The sequence below is a fragment of the Hyla sarda genome, chromosome 7 (assembly GCF_029499605.1).
Source record: "Hyla sarda isolate aHylSar1 chromosome 7, aHylSar1.hap1, whole genome shotgun sequence".
Taxonomy (NCBI): Eukaryota; Metazoa; Chordata; class Amphibia; order Anura; family Hylidae; genus Hyla; species Hyla sarda.
This window is the reverse complement of record NC_079195.1, coordinates 184,159,976-184,181,311: the sequence shown is the minus strand read 5'-3', so window position 1 is coordinate 184,181,311 and position 21,336 is coordinate 184,159,976. Positions and strand designations below refer to the sequence as shown.

The 21,336-nt window shown below is 41.9% G+C and overlaps 1 protein-coding gene and 1 long non-coding RNA gene across 3 annotated transcripts in view; one reads left to right on the top strand and one right to left on the bottom strand.

The window, feature by feature from the left end:
- LOC130282862 (membrane-spanning 4-domains subfamily A member 15-like) overlaps positions 1–21,336 on the bottom strand; it is a 47,596-nt gene that overhangs the window by 13,473 nt on the left and 12,787 nt on the right. For both annotated transcript variants that reach the window (XM_056531739.1, XM_056531741.1), the window contains 3 exons: positions 19,136–19,255; positions 12,614–12,670; positions 8,987–9,115 (listed from right to left, as the gene is read on the bottom strand). In XM_056531739.1, coding sequence (XP_056387714.1) covers positions 8,987–9,115; positions 12,614–12,670; positions 19,136–19,255 — 306 coding nt within the window. The remainder of the gene's footprint in view (positions 1–8,986; positions 9,116–12,613; positions 12,671–19,135; positions 19,256–21,336) is intronic.
- Positions 7,169–21,336, top strand: part of LOC130282865 (uncharacterized) — a 92,015-nt gene continuing 77,847 nt past the window's right edge. Inside the window, exon 1 of the long non-coding RNA XR_008846540.1 lies at positions 7,169–7,188. This is a non-coding gene — a long non-coding RNA (uncharacterized LOC130282865). The remainder of the gene's footprint in view (positions 7,189–21,336) is intronic.

The following is a 21,336-nucleotide window of genomic DNA, read 5'->3' as shown; positions in this document are numbered from 1 at the left end:
ACTCATTTCACTGGATCCTGTGTCAAGCCTCCGCATGCAAGTGGTAATCGGGGAGGCCCCTTAGGCGCACAGGTATGCCATGTCCCTCAAAGAACTACGCCTAGCAAAGTTCTTCTGGGGGCATTGTTTCATCTTCAGTGCAAACTCATGTTGTACCTGAGACTGTCTTAAAATCAGTTTTGCAGTCTGAAGAGGAAGCTCTGCTGGAGCCTTGCTCGACTGAAGAGATTAGCTCTGCCCTGCCGTCATTCCTGACGGGGAGGAGCCCCGAACGTGACGGGCTCAGCATGGCCTACTACAAGGCGTTCAAGGAAACTTTAGGGTGCCCCCCTCCCTCCACAAGCGCTCGAAGCTCATATCACTATTCTCCCTAAGGAGGGGAAAGACCACAAACTCTGCTCCAGCTATAGACCTATCTCACTTTTAAACTTGGACATAAAGTTGTGGGCTAAGGTGCTGGCACAAAGGATAGGTCACTATCTCCCGCACTTACTCCATGCCGACCAAACCGGCTTTGTAAAGGGCAGGGAAGACAAACATAACGTCTACAGAGTCATGCACACCATACATTACGCTTCAGCGTCCAAAACGCCTCTCATCCTTTTCGGTACAGATGCCGAGAACGTGTTTGACAGGGTTTCTTAGGACCATCTTCAGCATACGCTTCTTAAAATGGGAATACTCACACCCTTTATTGCCGCCATCATGTCACTGTACTCGACCCCCAAGTGCCCGTTTTCGAGTAAAAGTACTTTATCTCCATCTTTTGCCATTAGAAACGGTACTCAACAGGGGTGCCCTCTTTCCCCATCACTATACATTATAGTGATGGAAACCCTGCTTCAAACCATTAGACAGAATGACGCGATCTCTGGGCTGACAGTGGATGGACATATTCACGTAACGGCCGCTTTTGCGGACGACCTGCTGATCTTCATCAGCAACTCGGAGACCATGTTACCAGCACTGCGGACCCTCATTGATACGTATGGTACCCTATCAAACCTCTCTGACCTGTTTTCTCTCAATTACACCCCTCTACTGCAGAAAATGAGGGCCCAAATGGAAGAGTATAAATTCTCATTCCTGTCTTGGATGGGTAGGAAGAATCTACTACAAACATATATCATGCCCTCAATCCTGTACATCTTGTGCATGATCCCCATTAACTTACTTAAATATTTGCTTCAATGGAAAAACTCTTCCTCAATTTCTTATGGTCAGGGAAGAAGCCCAGCCTACCATATAGCCTCCTCATAAAGAAGAAGCATCAGGGTGGTATGCACAGCAGAGGTGAGTTATCATGTTAGGGTCCCATCCGATATGAGGCCACCTCCGCGTGGTGGATGGGGGGACACATTTTGATCAAAAAGTGCGCTGAGAGCCTCCATTTTTTGACCTAGAGTGCTGTTGCAACTTTCTTGTTTGTACATTTTGTATTTGCCACAGCAGCGGGCACCTGTGTATTAGGTTGTTGTGCTGGCTATTTTTCCTTTTGTTTTTACTTTGTAAATTGGGGGGTGTGGCACCCTCTTTAGCCGTGCACCCCACCCCTCTCAGACTGGAGGTGGTTTAGTCAATGGCTGATCCAACATGTCACACAGTCAGAGGCTATATGCACAGCAGAGGTGAGTTATCATGTTAGGGTCCCATCCGATATGAGGCCACCTCCGCGTGGTGGATGGGGGGACACATTTTGATCAAAAAGTGCGCTGAGAGCCTCCATTTTTTGACCTAGAGTGCTGTTGCAACTTTCTTGTTTGTACATTTTGTATTTGCCACAGCAGCGGGCACCTGTGTATTAGGTTGTTGTGCTGGCTATTTTTCCTTTTGTTTTTACTTTGTAAATTGGGGGGTGTGGCACCCTCTTTAGCCGTGCACCCCACCCCTCTCAGACTGGAGGTGGTTTAGTCAATGGCTGATCCAACATGTCACACAGTCAGAGGCTATATGCACAGCAGAGGTGAGTTATCATGTTAGGGTCCCATCCGATATGAGGCCACCTCCGCGTGGTGGATGGGGGGACACATTTTGATCAAAAAGTGCGCTGAGAGCCTCCATTTTTTGACCTAGAGTGCTGTTGCAACTTTCTTGTTTGTACATTTTGTATTTGCCACAGCAGCGGGCACCTGTGTATTAGGTTGTTGTGCTGGCTATTTTTCCTTTTGTTTTTACTTTGTAAATTGGGGGGTGTGGCACCCTCTTTAGCCGTGCACCCCACCGCTCTCAGACTGGAGGTGGTTTAGTCAATGGCTGATCCAACATGTCACACAGTCAGAGGCTATATGCACAGCAGAGGTGAGTTATCATGTTAGGGTCCCATCCGATATGAGGCCACCTCCGCGTGGTGGATGGGGGGACACATTTTGATCAAAAAGTGCGCTGAGAGCCTCCATTTTTTGACCTAGAGTGCTGTTGCAACTTTCTTGTTTGTACATTTTGTATTTGCCACAGCAGCGGGCACCTGTGTATTAGGTTGTTGTGCTGGCTATTTTTCCTTTTGTTTTTACTTTGTAAATTGGGGGGTGTGGCACCCTCTTTAGCCGTGCACCCCACCCCTCTCAGACTGGAGGTGGTTTAGTCAATGGCTGATCCAACATGTCACACAGTCAGAGGCTATATGCACAGCAGAGGTGAGTTATCATGTTAGGGTCCCATCCGATATGAGGCCACCTCCGCGTGGTGGATGGGGGGACACATTTTGATCAAAAAGTGCGCTGAGAGCCTCCATTTTTTGACCTAGAGTGCTGTTGCAACTTTCTTGTTTGTACAGTCTGGGATTTCCCGATGTGGAACAATGGCACAAGGTAGTGCATTTTCAAAGGTGGGCGGAGATCCTTTCCTCAACCAGCCTCCTACAGGGCAACTCACTAGAATTTTCACAACTGACCAACTCACATGTCCCGGTAGAAAGGGCCATTTGGCTCCCCACGAGATCTTTACTCCTACAAACTGATAACCCTCTCCTGCTAGGCACACTTCAGCTCAAGAAGGCTTACAATAGGTGTCAATCTCGACATACAGCGCATAAATCCACTCTATCACCTGTGCTACCCAGCTACCTGATACCCTACGTACTCTCCCCTGACATTCCCACAGCAGACGGGACCTGGTCGCTATTCCACTCGATTCCTTTAAAAGATTTATGTCATGGCGGCCTACCCCCGTCTATGGAGCACTTAGCCACATTGCTACCTCACACACCTCAACTTTCTCCAGTTTTACATGGTTAGAAGAACATGCGTGTCTCTACTAAGGGTGTATGGCATTGGTGATGACCTTGATTGGCTTGAGAAGCTAGCTGTTGCTCAAACTCCCATGGTGAATAGGTCCAAACTAACTGTGTTCCGCACACGTTTTCTACAGGATTGTCCCTTTTTTCTCGTTTCCTGGGAGAAGGAATTGGGTCTGATTCACACGGAGAAGAAGAAGTGGATCCTATCAAATTCACATGGCTTCTCCAAATGTGTGAAATTACAGGAAGGGCACTATAAGTTAATCACCAGATGGTATTGAACACCTGAGTTACTCCACTCTTGGGGACTGGCATCTGATGCTCTGTGCTGGAGATGTCGTACTGACAAGGGCTCGATTTCCCACATATGGTGGGACTGCTCTGTCTTGATCACCTTTTGGAGGGAAGTCAATAGAGCCATTAACAGGGTTGTAGGCAATCAGGTGTTGCTGACACCTGCCCAGATTTTTCTGGGGCTCTCTAATCCGACTTTTCCTTTATCACAGAAGTCTTTACTAGCTCATCTCCTTGTAGCGGCTAAGGCATTAATACCCCTCCACTGGATGCAGGCTGAGCCTCCCACCTTACAGGAATGGAAAGGCAAGGTTTCACACATCTGTAGGATGGAAGAACTGTCTATCTGGAGTAACCACACACATGCTAAATTCTACCATATGTGGCGACCTTGGATAGCCTATAGAGATGCCCTCTAGCCCATGCTATAATGTATCACTGTCTTGTCTTCGGGGATCAACCACATAGCTCCTGGTTGACAATGATGAAATATTGTACACTCCTTCCCCATCCCCCTCTTCCTTCCCCCTTAGCAGGCTCTTTCCGTCTCCTCCTTAGATGTCCGTCTTGTGCCCCCCTTCCCTACCCTTAACCCTATTCTTGGCCCTCTGTCTAGAGTCTTTACCTCCTACTGATTCCCTAGCTACCTCACCTCAATTACCCTCCTCACCCTCTATCACTACATCTCCCCCTTTATGTTATCTGGGACCCCTCCATTTTCATCCAGCCCCCCCTCTATTTTTTATTAGCCTTTCTTATATCTATGACTGCTATTTTACTCTCATGTGTGGAGAACCTCATGTGCTCTTGTATTTAATGTGTTTTGGATATGCCCTACAAGGAGTTCCCCCGCGTGGGGACTACCTGAGAATTGTCCCTACTAGGTCTGGAGTGCAAAAAGATGGCGGCCTTTCTGGCCTGTGGACACTGGGTGTATCTTAATATGCTGCTTCTCTAGAACATTATTAGGGCGACAATCCTCTATATTTCCTCGGTTTCTACTAAACAGTTTATGTTCCTGTTGTTTTTGTGTTATGTACTTCAAAGTGACGTTCTACACTGTGTATTATGGGAAAAATTACAAATAAACAGTTTTGCAGCAGCCTCTGACTGAATCTGTGCATTGTGATATCATGAGCAATAAATGTTTGGAGAATAATCATGTGGATTTGGAGTCTGAAAAGAGCGAAGATGATTATGAGGAGACCAATGAGTGATGTGACATTGAAGATGAGGATACTGATGAAGAGATTGATTATTCATCCATACCCCTTTACTTTCAGGTTATGAAGGGTCCAGTGGCCCCTCCTAAAAGGGGGGGGGGGTACAGTCAGAACCCGTGGGTTGTGGACCCGTCACCTAGGGTGGGTACACAAGTTGGCAGGGCAAGTGGCAGCGGGTGACACTCCCTGCCCAGACATGACATTCACTGATAGATAAACATACTCAAATCTGCTGCACAGAGCTTGAGGTCTTCTATTCATCACAGCACTGAAACCGTGTGAGGGCGGAAGTGGCCCCCCAGCAGGCTTCAGTGATGTCATGCACAATGTGAGCAAGCATAAAGGTATGATACAGAGCCTTTTAAAGCTCTGAATTTTTTTAAGGGTGGGAGGGGTGATAGGAGTAATTAAGGAACATATATATATATGTGTATATATATATATATATATATATATATAAATATATAAAATATCAAAAATGGTGCAGCACTCCACAAGATATCCAAAACAAACTATTTATTTCCACATGTCATAAAGTGCGACGTTTCAGCCCCTCAATGGAGCTATTATCAAGCATAGTGATGCCACATACAGACTGGGGTTATATGCCCAGTCTGATAATTGACAACAATTTCATACTTAAATAATACAGTGCATAAACTCAACAATCCAAATAGGTGCAGTATATGAAAAAATGTGAATAAGAGTACCTAAGTACATATATATCATATAAAGTGCCATTGTGCCGATAAAAAATGGTACAGCCTGAATATTGCAAAGCTCCATTGTAATAATCAATCATAACATAGAGCTGTAATCCATACAACATTAATTAAATACATAAAGATAGAAAACACCTACCCGCGCTGTTGCCCTATTTTTCGCCACACTTGGCTTGTAAACAGACGCATTGAGCATGCATCAGTTACACTAAGTAACTACTGTCATTCTCCTTCCGGGTCACATGACCAATCACATGGGACGCCACGCAACCCTGTGTACCACAAGACCGCGAGCGTACGCACGTGACCGCCAGCCGACAGCCTCCATAGCAACAGCGGTATACAAACACCGCCGCCACCATGGAGATCGCCGGCACAGTCCTGTCCCCGCATATGAATAGCAGATAAGGACCGACTCACCACTGCATCACACACAGCCCCCAGTATACAAGCCTATATATACTGTATACCAAAATTCCTAAGGTGACTATAAATAAGTAAAGTAATAGTGTTTATTATGGTGTACATGGTGTAATGGTGAATATTAACTAACTTAAAATTGAGTATAGAAATGTGAATCAATAAAATAGATATAGATAACAATTAAAAAAGGAAAATAATGATGAATTTTTTTTATTTTATTTTAATAAATAATAAAAAAGAAAAAAATTATTTAAAAAAAGAAAAAAAATTCAAAAAAATGAAATAAAAAGTAAAAAAAATCAATTAAATGAAATCCCAACTAAAAAAGTAAAATAAACACATAAATATAACACTGTATTGCAATACATAAACCACCCTGTATGACAAACTCACTGCTGGTACTGGTGTACAAAATTATTATATGTAGGGGAGCCTCCCTGATATGTAGAACTACCAGTCCTCAACCCTAAAAGGGGTGGAGGCTTGGCCGTAACTGGGGGACCTGGGGCCTCCAGGCATTACAGTCCCTTGGCCCCCTGTACCAGCGAGGCTCCCCCACATATAATAATGTTGTACACCAGTACCAGCAGTGAGTTTGTTATACAGGGTGGTTTATGTATTGCAATACAGTGTTATATTTATGTGTTAATTTTACTTTTTATGTTGGGATTTCATTTAATTTATTTTTTTACTTTTTATTTCATTTTTTTTCTTTTTTTTCTTTTTTTTTCTTTTTTTTTTCTTTTTTTCTTTTTTATTATTTATTAAAATAAAAAAATGTCATCATTATTTTCCTTTTTTAATTGTTATCTATATCTATTTTATTGATTCATATTTGTTTCCCATTTTTTTCACACATTTCTATACTCAACTTTAAGCTAGTTAATATTCACCATTACACCATGTACACCATAATAAACACTATTACTTTACTTATTTATAGTCACCTTAGGAATTTTGGTATACAGTATATATAGGCTTGTATGCCGGGGGCTGTGTGTGATGCAGTGGTGAGCCGGTCCTTATCTGCTATTCATATGCGGGGACAGGACTGTGCCGGCGATCTTCATGGTGGTGGCGGTGTTTGCATACCGCCGTTGCTATGGAGGCTGTCGGCCGGTGGTCACGTGGGTACGCTCGCGGTCATGTGGTACACAGGGTTGCGTGGCGTCCCACGTGAATGGTCATGTGACCCGGAAGGAGAATGACAGTAGTTGCTTAGTGTAACTGACGCATGCTCAGTGCGTCTGTTTACAAGCCAAGTGTGGCGAAGAATAGGGCAACAGCGCGGGTAGGTGTTTTCTATCTTTATGTATTTAATTAATGTTGTATGGATTACAGCTGTATGTTATGATTGATTATTACAATGGAGCTTTGCAATATTCAGGCTGTACTGTTTTTAATCGGCACAATGGCACTTTATATGATATATATGTACTTAGGTACTCTTATTCACATTTTTTCATATACTGCACCTATTTGGATTGTTGAGTTTATGCACTGTATTATTTAAGTATGAAATTGTTGTCAATTATCAGACTGGGCATATAACCCCAGTCTGTGTGTGGTATCACTATGCTTGAAAATAGCTCCATTGAGGGGCTGAAACATCGCACTTTATGACATGTGGAAATAAATAGTTTGCTTTGGATATCTTGTGGAGTGCTGCACCATTTTTGATATTATCTACCAGTGGCTGTGATCGAGCCGGAGGTGCTGGCACCCGTCTACGGTTGGTGAAGTAGTGCTGTATTTTTTTGAACATTTATATATATAAATATATATATATATATATATATATATATATATACCATATTTATCAGCGTATAACACACGTTTTTTCGGCTAAAACGTTTAGCCTAAAATCTTTCCTATACACCGATAAACAGTTTCTGGCCCCGCAGAAGCCATTGCAGTTCAATTCTTTAAAGTGGGCGCTTAAAATCATTGAACTGCAACAGCTTCTACGGGGCCAGAGCCCCATTTCCTCTGCCCAATTCAATCCCCGTCCCTGGTTTTATAGCTACATGTCCTGGGGACCGCACTCCTTCAGGCTCCGGCGGCATACTACGCTGCGCTGCGCAATGACGAGTGAGTCCTCAACACGACATCACTCGTCAGTGCGCGGCGTACAGTAAAAGCTCAGGATGCTGCTGGAGCCTGAAGGAGTGCGGTCCCCAGGACATGTACCCATAAAACCAGGGACAGGGAGGGAACTGGGCAGTGGCAGCGGGACTCCTGCCCCGCAGAAGCCGCTGCAATTCAATTATTTAAAGCGCCCGCTTTAAATCATGGAACTGCAGCAGCTTTTGTGGGGCCAGAAACAGTTTATCAAGGTATACCTGCAAACACACCCACCCTTATTTTAACAAGGATATTTCCTTGGGAAAATGAGTGTGCGTGTTTTAGGCCGGTGCGTGTTTTATATCCCCTGATAAATTTTATATATATATATATATATATATATATATATATATATATATATAGATTTTATTTTTTGGGTTACATATTTCGTAAGTAGAGTGTACCACTCATGATTAAGGCTCTTTTTTGAGCCGAAACGCGTCACCTGTGCCTGCTGCATCCATGTATCCTGGGTTTTAATTAATAAAGAGTATTCGTTGGACCTATGCTGCGCTGGACATTCCACTTTCTCTTGCATTTCCATTTGGCGCTGCCCACGCCAGTCCGTGGGCACGGCGCTTGAGGTAGAGAGCTGGATTTACTTCTACACACCTAGAGTGTACCACTTGAATGAATAATTAGGCCTGGGGTGTGCCTGGGCGGCCATGAAGGGTATCCTGAAGAAAGGGGAATACCCTGAAAGTGAGTGTAGAAAAAAAGGGAAGGGAGGGTGGGGACGTCTTGCCTGCTGCCGACAGCACCTGAGTGGATCAGGTGGGTATATAAAGACCCGACTCCTCCCACAAATCAGATTAACTTAATTAAGCTAACCAATACACACACACACACACACACACACACACATATATATATATATATATATATATATATATATATATACATATTATTTTTTCAATTAATTAAATTGATTATACGTTAAAAAGTAAAATGAAGAAAAAACTCACCCTGGAAATATATGATGAAGAAGGATTTAACATCATATCCCACAGCTCCTCCAGATCCTTCACATTAAACACAAGCCCAACGGAACTGATAATGATTGTTATTATGTTGGAGCACAGTAAGTTTCGGACCTGTAGAATGAGATGTGTTATCAAGACTTGGCCCATTTTGTTTGACCTACCTATCCTGTCAGATTTCTATAAGCTTTTCTTCAGGCAAATCTGGCAATCTTGATTTTAAGGTATTTATTTTTTTGCGACAATATTCTTAACCCTTAGACAACACAATACCTGGACATCCTTGCCATGATGGGTGATGGCTACGTTTAGTAGCCGGACATTTACGGCTAATGACGAGCAGTGGCCATCCCGCCACCATCCATCATTAACCCCTTTACTCCTTAGCCTGTTTTGACCTTGATGTCCACTTATTTGGTAATAACTTTGGAATGCTTTTACTTATGAAAGCGATTCTGAGATAGTTTTTTCTTGACATATTGTAATTTACAATAGTGGTACATTTTGATTGATATACTTAGTAGTTTTTGTAAAAAAAAATGTTGCGAAAACAATAAAAAATTAGCATTTTTCTACATTTTACATTTTCTGCTCCTACGATAAATAGTCATGCCGCAGGAAATTAATGATAAATTCACATCTACAATATGTCTACTTTATGTTCCCATCATTTGATAAACATTCTTTTACTTTTTTAGACGGTTAGGTTTATAGGTTAAGCAGCAATTTTTCAGATTTTAAGAAAATTTCAAAATCTGATTTTTCAGGGACCAGTTCCATTCTGAAGTGGAATTGAGGGGCCTGTATGTTAGATACCCCAGAACACACCCCATTTAAAAAACTGCACCCCTTAAATTAGTCAGGCCGACAAAATAAGTTTATTAACCCTTTTATTGCTGATTTTTCATTTTAATCATTTTTTTTCTGTAACACAGTTGGTTTTGACAAAGAAATACAACTCAAGATTTATTCCCCAAATTCTGACGTATTTAGAAATATCCCATATGTGGCCTTTGTGCACTAAGTGTCTCTCACACAGGCTTCAGACATGAATGCATCCTGTGTGGATTTTGGGGCCTCCTTTTAGTTTAGGATATTTTTTTGGCATCATATAAAATTGCAGAGGCCTTGGGGTGCAAAAATATTTTTGGGAGACAAGTTGAAACTTTTTTTTATACTATTATGCACATAATTCAATGGAGTATACATCTGTCTACCTTAGGTAAAGACTGATCTGCTCTTGTTACCATGACATGGTTGCCATGACAACTATCGGCGCTCTGTTTTCATCGTTGACAGAGGGAGCTTCCTCCATCTGTTACCCTAATAGACGCTGAGGTCACAACGTCTACAGTGTTAACTCAGGATCGGAGTGCAGCTCCAATCCTGAGCGCTGCGTGTGGCCTCCTCCGACAGGCCCCCCTCACCACCGATCGCTTCACTGTCTGAAGAGACGGAGGAGACCCCCACCACATCCCTGCAATTGGTCCGTCTGTACTGACAGACCAATAGCAGCGATCGCCGGCTGGGGACCGCTGCGATTGGCTTCAGGAAGGCCTGACTGGGCAGCAGAGCCAAGCTCAATAAACTGTCACAGTGCCCGGTGGCGCATCCCCTAAAACCTATCAGGTACATGTACTTGGTGATGCGTGAACTCATCTCTAATCACCACGTACCTGATTTTGCAGGAACAGATAAAAGATGTCCAGCGGCAAGAAATGTATCCCCTAAATTTTTTACCACTGTACATCTTCTTTAAAGGGGTACTCCACTGGAAAACATTTTCTTTTTAATCAACTGGTGCCAGAAACAGATTTTTAAATGACTTATCCACTGCTGTATTCTACAGAGGAAATTTTTTTCTTTTTGAATTTCCTTTCTGTCTGACCACAGTGGTCTCTGCTGACACCTCTGTCCTTTTCAGGACCTGTCCAGAGCAGGAGTGTTTTGCTATGGGGATTTGCTCCTACTCTGGACAGTTCCTAAAATGGACAGAGGTGTCAGCAGAGAGCACTGTGATCAGACAGAAAAGAAATTCAAAAAGAAAAGAACTTCCTTTGGAGCATACAGCAGCTGATAAGTATTAGAAGGATTAAGATTTTTAAATAGAAGTAATTTATAAATCTGTTTAACTTTCGGGCACCAGTTGATTTAAAAAAACAAAAACAAAATTCAAGCGGAGTACCCCTTTAAGCCTTTTAGACACTGTGGTCAACACAGATTACGGCAACCTAGGCGTCTGATCATTTGAAATAGTCCCTATACCCTCCCCATGGTGCCAAATTGTTGCTCCAATGATACAGCCTATTTTAATATAATTTTAGTGATCCCACACAGTGAACAATGTAAGCATAAAAAAAATGCCTGTAATGCTAAATTTATGGTCACAACATATATCAGAAAAAAAAGTGATCAAAAAGTTCCACCAAAACAAACTACAGATCATGTATATGAAAAAAAAATATATAGGAGTCAAAATGGGGCAGTTTTAGACATAGTGATTTTGCTTAAAATGTGTGACTTTTTTTAAACAGTACAAACACTATATAAATTGGGTATTGTTTTAATCGTATTGACCCACAGAATAATGAGAATGTGTCCGTTTTACTATAAAAAGCACTGCGTAAAAGCAATCCCATCCCCAAAATATTTTTTTTTAATAAATAAATAAAATATGCAAATCTTGCAAAATTATGGTTCTCCTTCTTAATTTCCTCCCACAATTAAATATATTTTTGGTTACATTGGTACGTTATATGGTAAGATAAAAGGTGTCATGAGAAATTAAAATTGGTTACACAAAAAAATTAAAAGCCCTCATATGGGTCTGTAGATGGAAAAATAAAAGAGTTATTGCTATGTCGACCACAGCACTGGGAAGTAGTGGATGCCAAGTGCTGTCATAACGGAGCTTGCAGGGGGAGCAAGGGAGGTAAGTAGAGGCTTTATTATTTTATCAGACAGCCTGGACACCTTCCTTTAAAAAAAATATGCTGGACAATGCCTTTGTTTTATGGAACACATATTTTCAGTATACAATTGTGGGGTACATATATTTAATTAAATATCTTATAATAATTGTCTTATTTTGGGTGGGAACAATAATTGCACAATTTTTAGGATTTTATTTTTTGGGTTTTGTTCTTATGGTGCTTTAGTATTATGTTAAAAGAATTCTGCTGGTCAGTATAATTACAAAGTTTATAATGATATCAAATTTATAGTTATTTGTATCTTAGACAATTTTTGCAGAATAAAAACTCTTTAACTAATCATTTGTTTTTGGGTTTCCCTATTTTCCATGTACAGGGCTGTTGTACCAGGGCTTGTTTTTTGCAGCATGAGTTGACCGTCATTGGTACCATTTCAGGGTACTTTTTTATTTTTACTTGAATTCGTTTACTATTGTAAACTTTTTTTTTTTACTTTTAATTGAGGACCAGATTAATTGTTTTGTTTGCAGTGTCACAGTGCTAAAGGTGGGTCAGAGTTTGGGGAAATGTTATATTCTTTTTAAGGCAGGTCTTTTCCTCCAGTAAAAATTTAGAAAATTTTAGAAAATTTAGAATACCTCTTTTATTTTATAACTCTACTTCTCATGATTCAACTCACGTGGCAGAAGAAAGGTTTGAAATGAGCTGTAATGGATAGACCTCCTGTAAACAGGTACTGTAAAAACAGAATAAAGAGCATTTTATTTGTTGAGAATGAAGAAAATGCAGAATGATGTTATATAAATGTATATAATAAAGAATGTTACTATGCCAAGACAGGAGGGCACATACAGAGAACAGTCTGTGTCTGCAGTGACTTGTGATTGTAGGATCATAAGCAAATTCCACCAAGCAAGGCCGAAGTATGGGGAGATTGTAATCTAAAATGATTGTTATGAAATTAAAGGGGTACTTTAGTAAATATAGGGGTAAGTGATTGCTGAAACCCCCTGTTATACCAAGAATGCGGACCCTCTCTACCTGTGCATGGGCACTGCCTATGGGGGGTGCTGGAATTACACAAAAACTGTACTCTTGTATCTCTGGTGCTTCCTGTGCATAGGAAAACGTTTAGTGGAGTACCCCTTTAAGCACGCCCCCCTCTAATTTGCCTTGGGGCCATGAATGATATGGATAAGGTCTTTCTAGGGTGTACCAGTTAGCTGAGCTCAAGGGCATAGCTATAGAGGTAACAGTCACATCGGGTCCCTGGTACCTAAGGAGGCCCCGAAAGCACATTTTCCCCATAAGAGACCAGTATTATAATTGGCATATGGGGCCCTGTTTCAGAATTTGCACCGGGGACCAGAAGCTACAAGCTACGGCTCTGGCTGAGCTGTTTGCCCACAACAAGGGTATGGTGAACAGTGGATAGATTTTAGTTAGAACTACTATTGAAAGAAGTTAAAGGGGTATTCCAGTAAAAAACTTTTTTTTATATATCAACTGGCTGCAGAAAGTTAAACTGATTTGTAAATTACTTTGATTAAAAAAATCTTAATGCTTCCAATAATTATCAGCTGCTGAAGTTGAGTTGTTCTTTTCTCTCTGACAACAGTGCTCTCTGCTGACACCCTTGTCTGTCTCGGGAACTGCACAGAGCATAATAGGTTTGCTATGGGGATTTGCTTCTACTCTGGACAGTTCCCGAGACAGGTGTCCTCAGAGAGCACTTAGACAGAAAAGAACAACTCAACTTCAGTAGCTCATAAGTACTGGAAGGATTAGGATTTTTTATAGAAGGAATTTACAAATCTGTTTAATTTTCTGGAGCCAGTTGATATATATAAAAAAAGTTTTTTCCTGGATAAACCCTTTAACATTGCTGATAAACATGCTGCATTTGCCATTGACAACTGCTTCTTAGAGGGGAAACTTTGGGGACTGATATACTCTCTGGTCCTGACTACTGCCATTTGGTGTCAAACTGAAAACACTAAACATAGAAAATTCATTAAAAAAAATTAAAAGGTATCTTCCTACTTTAATCCCCTTCTCTTATTTGATTCTATTTGGCCTCTTATTATAAATAAAAATGAGAAATATATATAAGAAAATTGTTCTAAAAATGTTACTTTTTATTGTCAAATGTCATATATATAATTAATATTATTGTCAAAGTGCAGACACCAATAGTTAGGGTATACAGTATATGTAAATGCAGCCAGCAGGAGGAGGGTACTGATAGTTTTCTAACGTGACATCTGTATGCATCTGTACTTACAAACTTTGAGCCTAGCCAAATGCATCACTGTTTTTTAAATGTACAGAGGAAATTCTTTTATTTTTGGAACACAGTGCTATCTGCTGACATCATGACCACAGTGCTCTCTGCTGACATCTCTGTCCATTTTAAGAACTGTCCAGAGTAGGAGAAAATCCCCATAGCAAACATCTCCTTCTCTGGACAGTTCCTAAAATGGACAGAGATGTCAGCAGAGAGCACTGTGGTCATGATGTCAGCAGAAAGCACTGTGTTCCAAAAAGAAAATAATTTCCTCTGTAGTTTTCAGCAGCTAATAAGTACTGGAAGGAATAAGATTTTTTAATAGAAGTAATTTACAAATCTGTTTAACTTTCTGGCACCAGTTGATAAAAAAAAAAAAAAAAAAAAGTTTTCCACCAGAGTACCCCTTTAACCCCTTAAGGACCAGGCCATTTTACACCTCAGGACCAGAGCGTTTTTTGCACATCTGACCACTGTCACTTTAAACATTAATAACTCTGGAATGCTTTTAGTTATCATTCTGATTCCGAGATTGTTTTTCGTGACATATTCTACTTTAACATAGTGGTAAAATTTTATGGTAACTTGCATCCTTTCTTGGTGAAAAATCCCAAAATTTGATGAAAAATTTGAAAAATTTGCTTTTTTCTAACTTTGAAGCTCTCTGCTTGTAAGGAAAATGGATATTCCAAATAAAAAAAAATTGGATTCACATATACAATATGTCTACTTTATGTTTGCATCATAAAATTGACGTGTTTTTACTTTTGGAAGACACCAGAGGGCTTCAAAGTTCAGCAGCAATTTTCCAATTTTTCACAAAATTTTCAAACTCACTATTTTTCAGGGACCAGTTCAGATTTGAAGTGGATTTGAAGGGTCTTCATATTAGAAATACCCCACAAATGACCCCATTATAAAAACTGCACCCCCCAAAGAATTCAAAATGACATTCAGTCAGCGTTTTAACCCTTTAGGTGTTTCACAGGAATAGCAGCAAAGTGAAGGAGAAAATTCACAATCTTCATTTTTTACACTCCCATGTTCTTGTAGACCCAATTTTTAAATTTTTACAAGGGGTAAAAGGAGAGAATTTATACTTATATTTGTAGCCCAATTTCTCTCGAGTAAGCACATACCTCATATGTCTATGTAAAGTGTTCGGCTGGCGCAGTAGAGGGCTCAGAAGCGAAGGAGAGACAAGGGGATTTTAGAGAGTACGTTTTTCTGAAATGGTTTTTGGGGGGCATGTTGCATTTAGGAAGCCCCTATGGTGCCAGAACAGCAAAAAAAAAACACATGCCATATCATTTTGGAAACTAGACCCCTTGAGGAACGTAACAAGGAATTAAGTGAGCCTTAATACCCCACAGGTGTTTCACGACTTTTGCATATGTAAAAAAAAATATTTTTTTCACTAAAATGTGTGTTTCCCCCCAAATTTCACAAAGACCCCCCAAAATTTGTAACCCCATCTCTTCTGAGTATGGAGATACCCCATAAGTTGACCTGAAGTGCACTATGGGTGAACTACAATGCTCAGAAGAGAAGGAGTCATATTTGGCTTTTTGAGAGCAAATTTTGCTCGGGGGGCATGTCGCATTTAGGAAGCCCCTATGGTGCCAGAACAGCAAAAAAAAAAAAAACCCACATGGCATACCATTTTGGAAACTAGAATAAAGCGAGCCTTAATACCCCACAGGGGTTTCACAACTTTTGCATATGTAAAAAAAAATAAAAAATTTCACTAAAATGTGTGTTTCCCCCCCCCCCAAATTTCACATTTTTGCAAGGGTTAATAGCAGAAAAGACCCCCCAAAATTTGTAACCCCATCTCTTCTGAGTATGGAAATACCCCATGTGTGGACGTCAAGTGCTCTGCTGGCGCACTACAATGCTCAGAAGAGAAGGAGCGCCATTGAGCTTTTGGGAAAAAAATTGTTTGGAATGGAAGTCAGGAGCCATGTGCGTTTACAAAGCCCCCCGTGGTGCCAGAACAGTGGAACCCCCCACATGTGACCCTATTTTGGAAACTACACCCCTCACAGAATTTAATAAGGGGTGCAGTGATTATTTACACCCCACTGGCGTTTGACAGATCTTTGGAACAGTGGGCTGTGCAAATGAAAAATAAAATTTTTCATTTTCACGGACCACTGTTCCAAAAATCTGTCAGACACCTGTGGGGCGTAAATGCTCACTGTACCCCTTATTACATTCCGTGAGGGGTGTAGTTTCCAAAATGGGGTCACATGTGGGTGTTTTTTTTGGGGGGGGGGGGGGGTTATGTCAGAACCGCTGTAAAATCAGCCACCCCTGTGCAAATCACCAATTTAGACCTCAAATGTACATGGTGCGCTCTCACTCCTGAGCCTTGTTGTGCGCCCGCAGAGCATTTTACGCCCACATATGGGGTATTTCCGTACTCAGGAGAAATTGCGTTACAAATTTGGGGGGCTTTTTTTCCTTTTAACGCTTGTGAAAATAAAAAGTAAAGGGCAACACCGGCATGTTAGTGTAATTTATTTATTTTTTTAACACTAACAAGCTGGTGTAGCCCCAACTTTTCCTTTTCATAAGGGGTAAAAGGAGAAAAAGCCCCCCAAAATTTGTAGTGCAATTTCTCCCGAGTACGGAGATACCCCATATGTGGCCCTAAACTGTTTCCTTGAAATACGACAGGGCTCCAAAGTGAGAGAGCGCCATGCGCATTTGAGGACTAAATTAGGGATTGCACAGGGGTGGACATAAGGGTATTCTATGCCAGTGATTCCCAAACAGGGTGCCTCCAGCTGTTGCTAAATTCCCAGCATGCCTGGACAGTCACTGGCTGTCCGGAAATGCTGGCAGTTGTTGTTTTGCAACAGCTGGAGGCTCCGTTTTGGAAACACTGCCATACAATACGGTTTTCATTTTTATTGGGGGGGACAGTGTAAGGGGGTGTAAATGTAGTGTTTTACTCTTTATTATGTGGTAGTGTAGTGTAGTGTAGTGTTTTTAGGGTACATTCACACTGGCGTGTTACGGTGAGTTTCACGCTAGAAGTTTGAGCTGCGGCGAAAAATTTACCGCAGCCCAAACTTGAAGCAGGAAACTTACTGTAAGCCTGCCCGTGTGAATGTACCCTGTACGTTCACATGGGGGGGGCAAACCTCCAGCTGTTTCAAAACTACAACTCCCAGCATGTACTGAAAGACCGTGCATGCTGGGAGTTGTACTTTTGCAACAGCTGGAGGCACACTGGTTGGAAAACCTTCAGTTAGGTTCTGTTACCTAACTCAGTATTTTCTAACCAGTGTGCCTCCAGCTGTTGCAAAACTACAACTCCCAGCATGTACTGATCGCCGAAGGGCATTCTGGGAGATTAAGTTATGCAATAGCTGGAGGTACGCAACTACAACTCCCAGCATGCCGAGACAGCTGATTGCTGTTTGGACATTCTGGGATTTGCAGTTTTGCATCTGGAGGGCTACAGTTTTAGAGAACACTGCAAAGTGATCTCCAAACTGTGGTCCTCCAGCTGTTGCAAAACTACAATTCCCAGCATGCCCTGACAGAAAACAGTTGTTTGAGCATGCTAGGAGTTGTAGTTTTGCAAGATCTGGAGGGCTACAGTTTAGGGACCCCTATATAGTGGTCTCAAACTGTAGCCCTCCAGCTGTTGCAAAACTACATATTCCAGCATGCCCAAACAGCTGTCTGGGCATGCTGGGAGTTGTAGTTTTGCAACATCTTGAAGGCTACAGTGTAGAGACCACTGTATAATGGTCTCAAACTGTACCCTCCAGATGTTGCTAGGCAACTCACCGGCTTCCGTCGGATCCAGCCGCACGTCATCACCGCCCGCCGATCTCCGTCGCCCGCAGCCTCCGTCGCCCGCCCGGATCGGTAAGTGGATCTTTGGCGCCGGTCCCCGTGGTTTCCCCGTCCTGCCCCGCCTATTGTGGGAGGGCAGGATGGGGAAAATGAAAGTAAACCCCTCCGCCCCCGATCTGCTATTGGTGGTCGCGTCTAGACCACCAATAGCAGGGATAGGAGGGGTGGCATCCGTGCCACCTCACTCCTATCGCTTCAGGGGGAACGTGGGTGTCTTAGACACCCGCGATCCCCCTCACATTCCGGGTCACCGGGTCACTATAGACCCGTAATGACCCGGAATCGCGCAAATCGCAAGTGTGAATTCACTTGCGATTTGCCACGATCGCCGACATGGGGGGGGTCTGATGACCCCCCTGGGCATTTGCACAGGATGCCTGCTGAATGATTTCAGCAGGCATCCCGCTCCGATCACCGCCCGCCGCACGGCGGGGACTAGAACTGCCCATGACATAAATGTACGTCCCTGGTCCTTAAGACCCAGGGTGTCGGGACGTACCGTTACGTCATGGGTCCTGTAGGGGTTAACCCAGAAAATGCTGCAAACTGAGAACATTTTATAATTTAGTTTAAACTAACTTTTCCTTTAATGCACATATAGGGACAGCATTTTTCTAATATCATGTAATATGTAGACAGTGTATTCTTAGACTAGACAGACTAAACATGCACTAGATTTATTATTGTGGTTCATACAATTTGACATATTTGGTGCACCTTTATGATGTCTGTCTAAAATTAGATCACCTATTAATTGGCTTACTGTATGTCAATTTTCTCCAACAGTGCGGCACAATTTAGGACACCATATGATGTTGCATTCATGCCCTTCAGCTTTCCCACTAAGCCCCACCTCTTGTTGAATGAGCATCTAAAATGCCTAGATGTATTGAGAAATAGCACAACATTGAGGATATATGAAGATTATATATAGTCTTCAAGGTTTGACATTCACAGCTTAATGTCCCTTCCACATTAGTGAAAGAAACCATGTGTTGCATGTGTATGTATAGAGTTAAAAGCTTGAGGTCTACTTACACACACCGGAGCCCAGATAGGAATTCCATAGGTCAATGAGTCGGAATATTTAGCAAAATGACTAAATGCTAATACTGTGCCTGTCCCAACCTGCACAAAAGCAGCTATCAGCAACCACACCTAGTGGAAACAAAGAGAAGACATTGCTTTCAGAATAGCCTGTTGAATTCATTTTTTTCAGTTTTGCATTTTCTAACACTATGAATACATTGCAGTGTAACATTTTTGTAATTGCCTTGTCGTATTTGACACGTGTGACTGTCTTATATTTCACATACTTGCCTATCCATGCTCAAGGAGGCATTACAGCAATCTGTGTATGGTGTCAAAAAGTATATTAACCCCTTGACTAGGGGAAAGTCTACACCGCTGTGACCCCACCCATACCCCATAAAGTAGCAGACACCAACCATGGTAGAAAAAGGCCACAGCAGCCCAATTTATTAAAGGGGAACTTCGGTGGAAAGAAGTAGAAAACAAATGTTTTCAAATCAACTGGTGCCTGAAAGTTAAACAGATTTGTAAATGACTTCTATCAAAAAATCTTAATCCTTCCAGTACTTATTAGCTGCTGTATAAAACAGAAATGTGTGAATTTCTTTCCAGTCTGACAACAGTGCTCTCTGCTGACACCTCTGTCCGTGTCAGAACTGTCCAGATTAGAAACATATCCCCTTAGAAAACCTCTCCTACTGGACAGTTCCTGACACGGACAGAGGTGTCAATAGAGAGCACTGTTGTCAGGCTGGAAAGAACTTCACAAATTTCTCTGTAGTATATCTGTGGTATATAGAAGCTGATAAGTACTAGAAGGGTTAAGATTTTTAAATAAAAGTGATCCGCAAACCTGTTTAACTTTCTTGCACCAGTTGATTTGAAAAAACTTTTTTTCCACCGGAGTTCCCCTTTAAATAACATATTAACAAATATGAATAAATCTTATAATAATTAGGTAAACATTACCCATAACATTTTTAACAGTGCAAAAAACAATCCTAAAACACTATCCCACTTGAAGGAGGACTTGAAGGCAGCACGGATCTTCAGTCTCTTACTTTACACTGGCCGTACCTCACCTGACCCAAGGGCACCTCTTTCGGAGACCATTCCCCCTTTTGGACCGCCCCCGCAGGAATTTCCACCACCGTCTGGGTAACGCCCCAGCCCCACCATATACTCCAACACTCTTCTCCAGGTCTCTCCAAATGCCTTCAAGTCCCTCTCCAGACCCTGCTGCTGTGACTATGTGAACCCCCAAAACCCAACCCCTATTACCAGAGAAAACCGCAGGCGGTCAACTTTCACATCCAGCGCTGCACTGTCCTTCTTCACTTCCTGCTCTGTTAGTTCCTCCCCGTTAGCCCCCCCTATCATCCTCCCCCTGTCACGTGCCCCTCCTCTCCCGTACTGTCCGATCCAGGGCTTCTTAACCACGTATATTTACGTCCGTTGCCAGCTCCCGATCTGTAAAGCGCACTCAGAAGCTGAGCGTGCTTCGTATCTTCGTATCTTGCTATCAGCGGCTAATACCGGACATTGCCGAGCGGCTGATGTCCGGTATTAACCCTTTAAATATCTAAAATGGGAGAAATCTATGATGGTTAGCTCAGCGGAGCTGTTTGATGAAATCGCGGCGTCCCGAACAGCTGAGAGGACAGCAGGAGGTGCCTTATCGTTCTCCTCATTGTCCGAATGGCATTTGAGAGATCCAGGCTTGAGCAATCAAACGCAGATAACACAGATCAATGCTATGGCATAGCAGTGATCAGTCTAAGTGATCAGTATGTGCAATGTTATAGCCCTTATGACATTGCAAAAAGAAGTGAAAAAAATAGTTACGGTAATAAAAGGGATTTAACCCCTTTCCTAATAAAAGTTAGAATCACCCCCCTTTTCCCATAAAAAAAATGGTGTAAATAAAAATAAATGGTATCGCCGCGTGCGTAAATGTCCAAACTATAAAAATATATTGTTACTTAAACCGCATGGTCAATGGCATGCGCATAAAAAAATTCCAAATACAAAGTAGCGTATTTTTGGTCACTTTTTATATCATGAAAAAATTTATAAAAAGCGATCAAAAAGTCAGATCAAGACAAAAACTGTACCGCTAAAAACTTCAGATCACAGCGCAAAAAATTAGCCCTCATTTTGCCCCGTATGCGGAAAATTAAAAAAAGTTATAGGGGTCAGAATAGGAC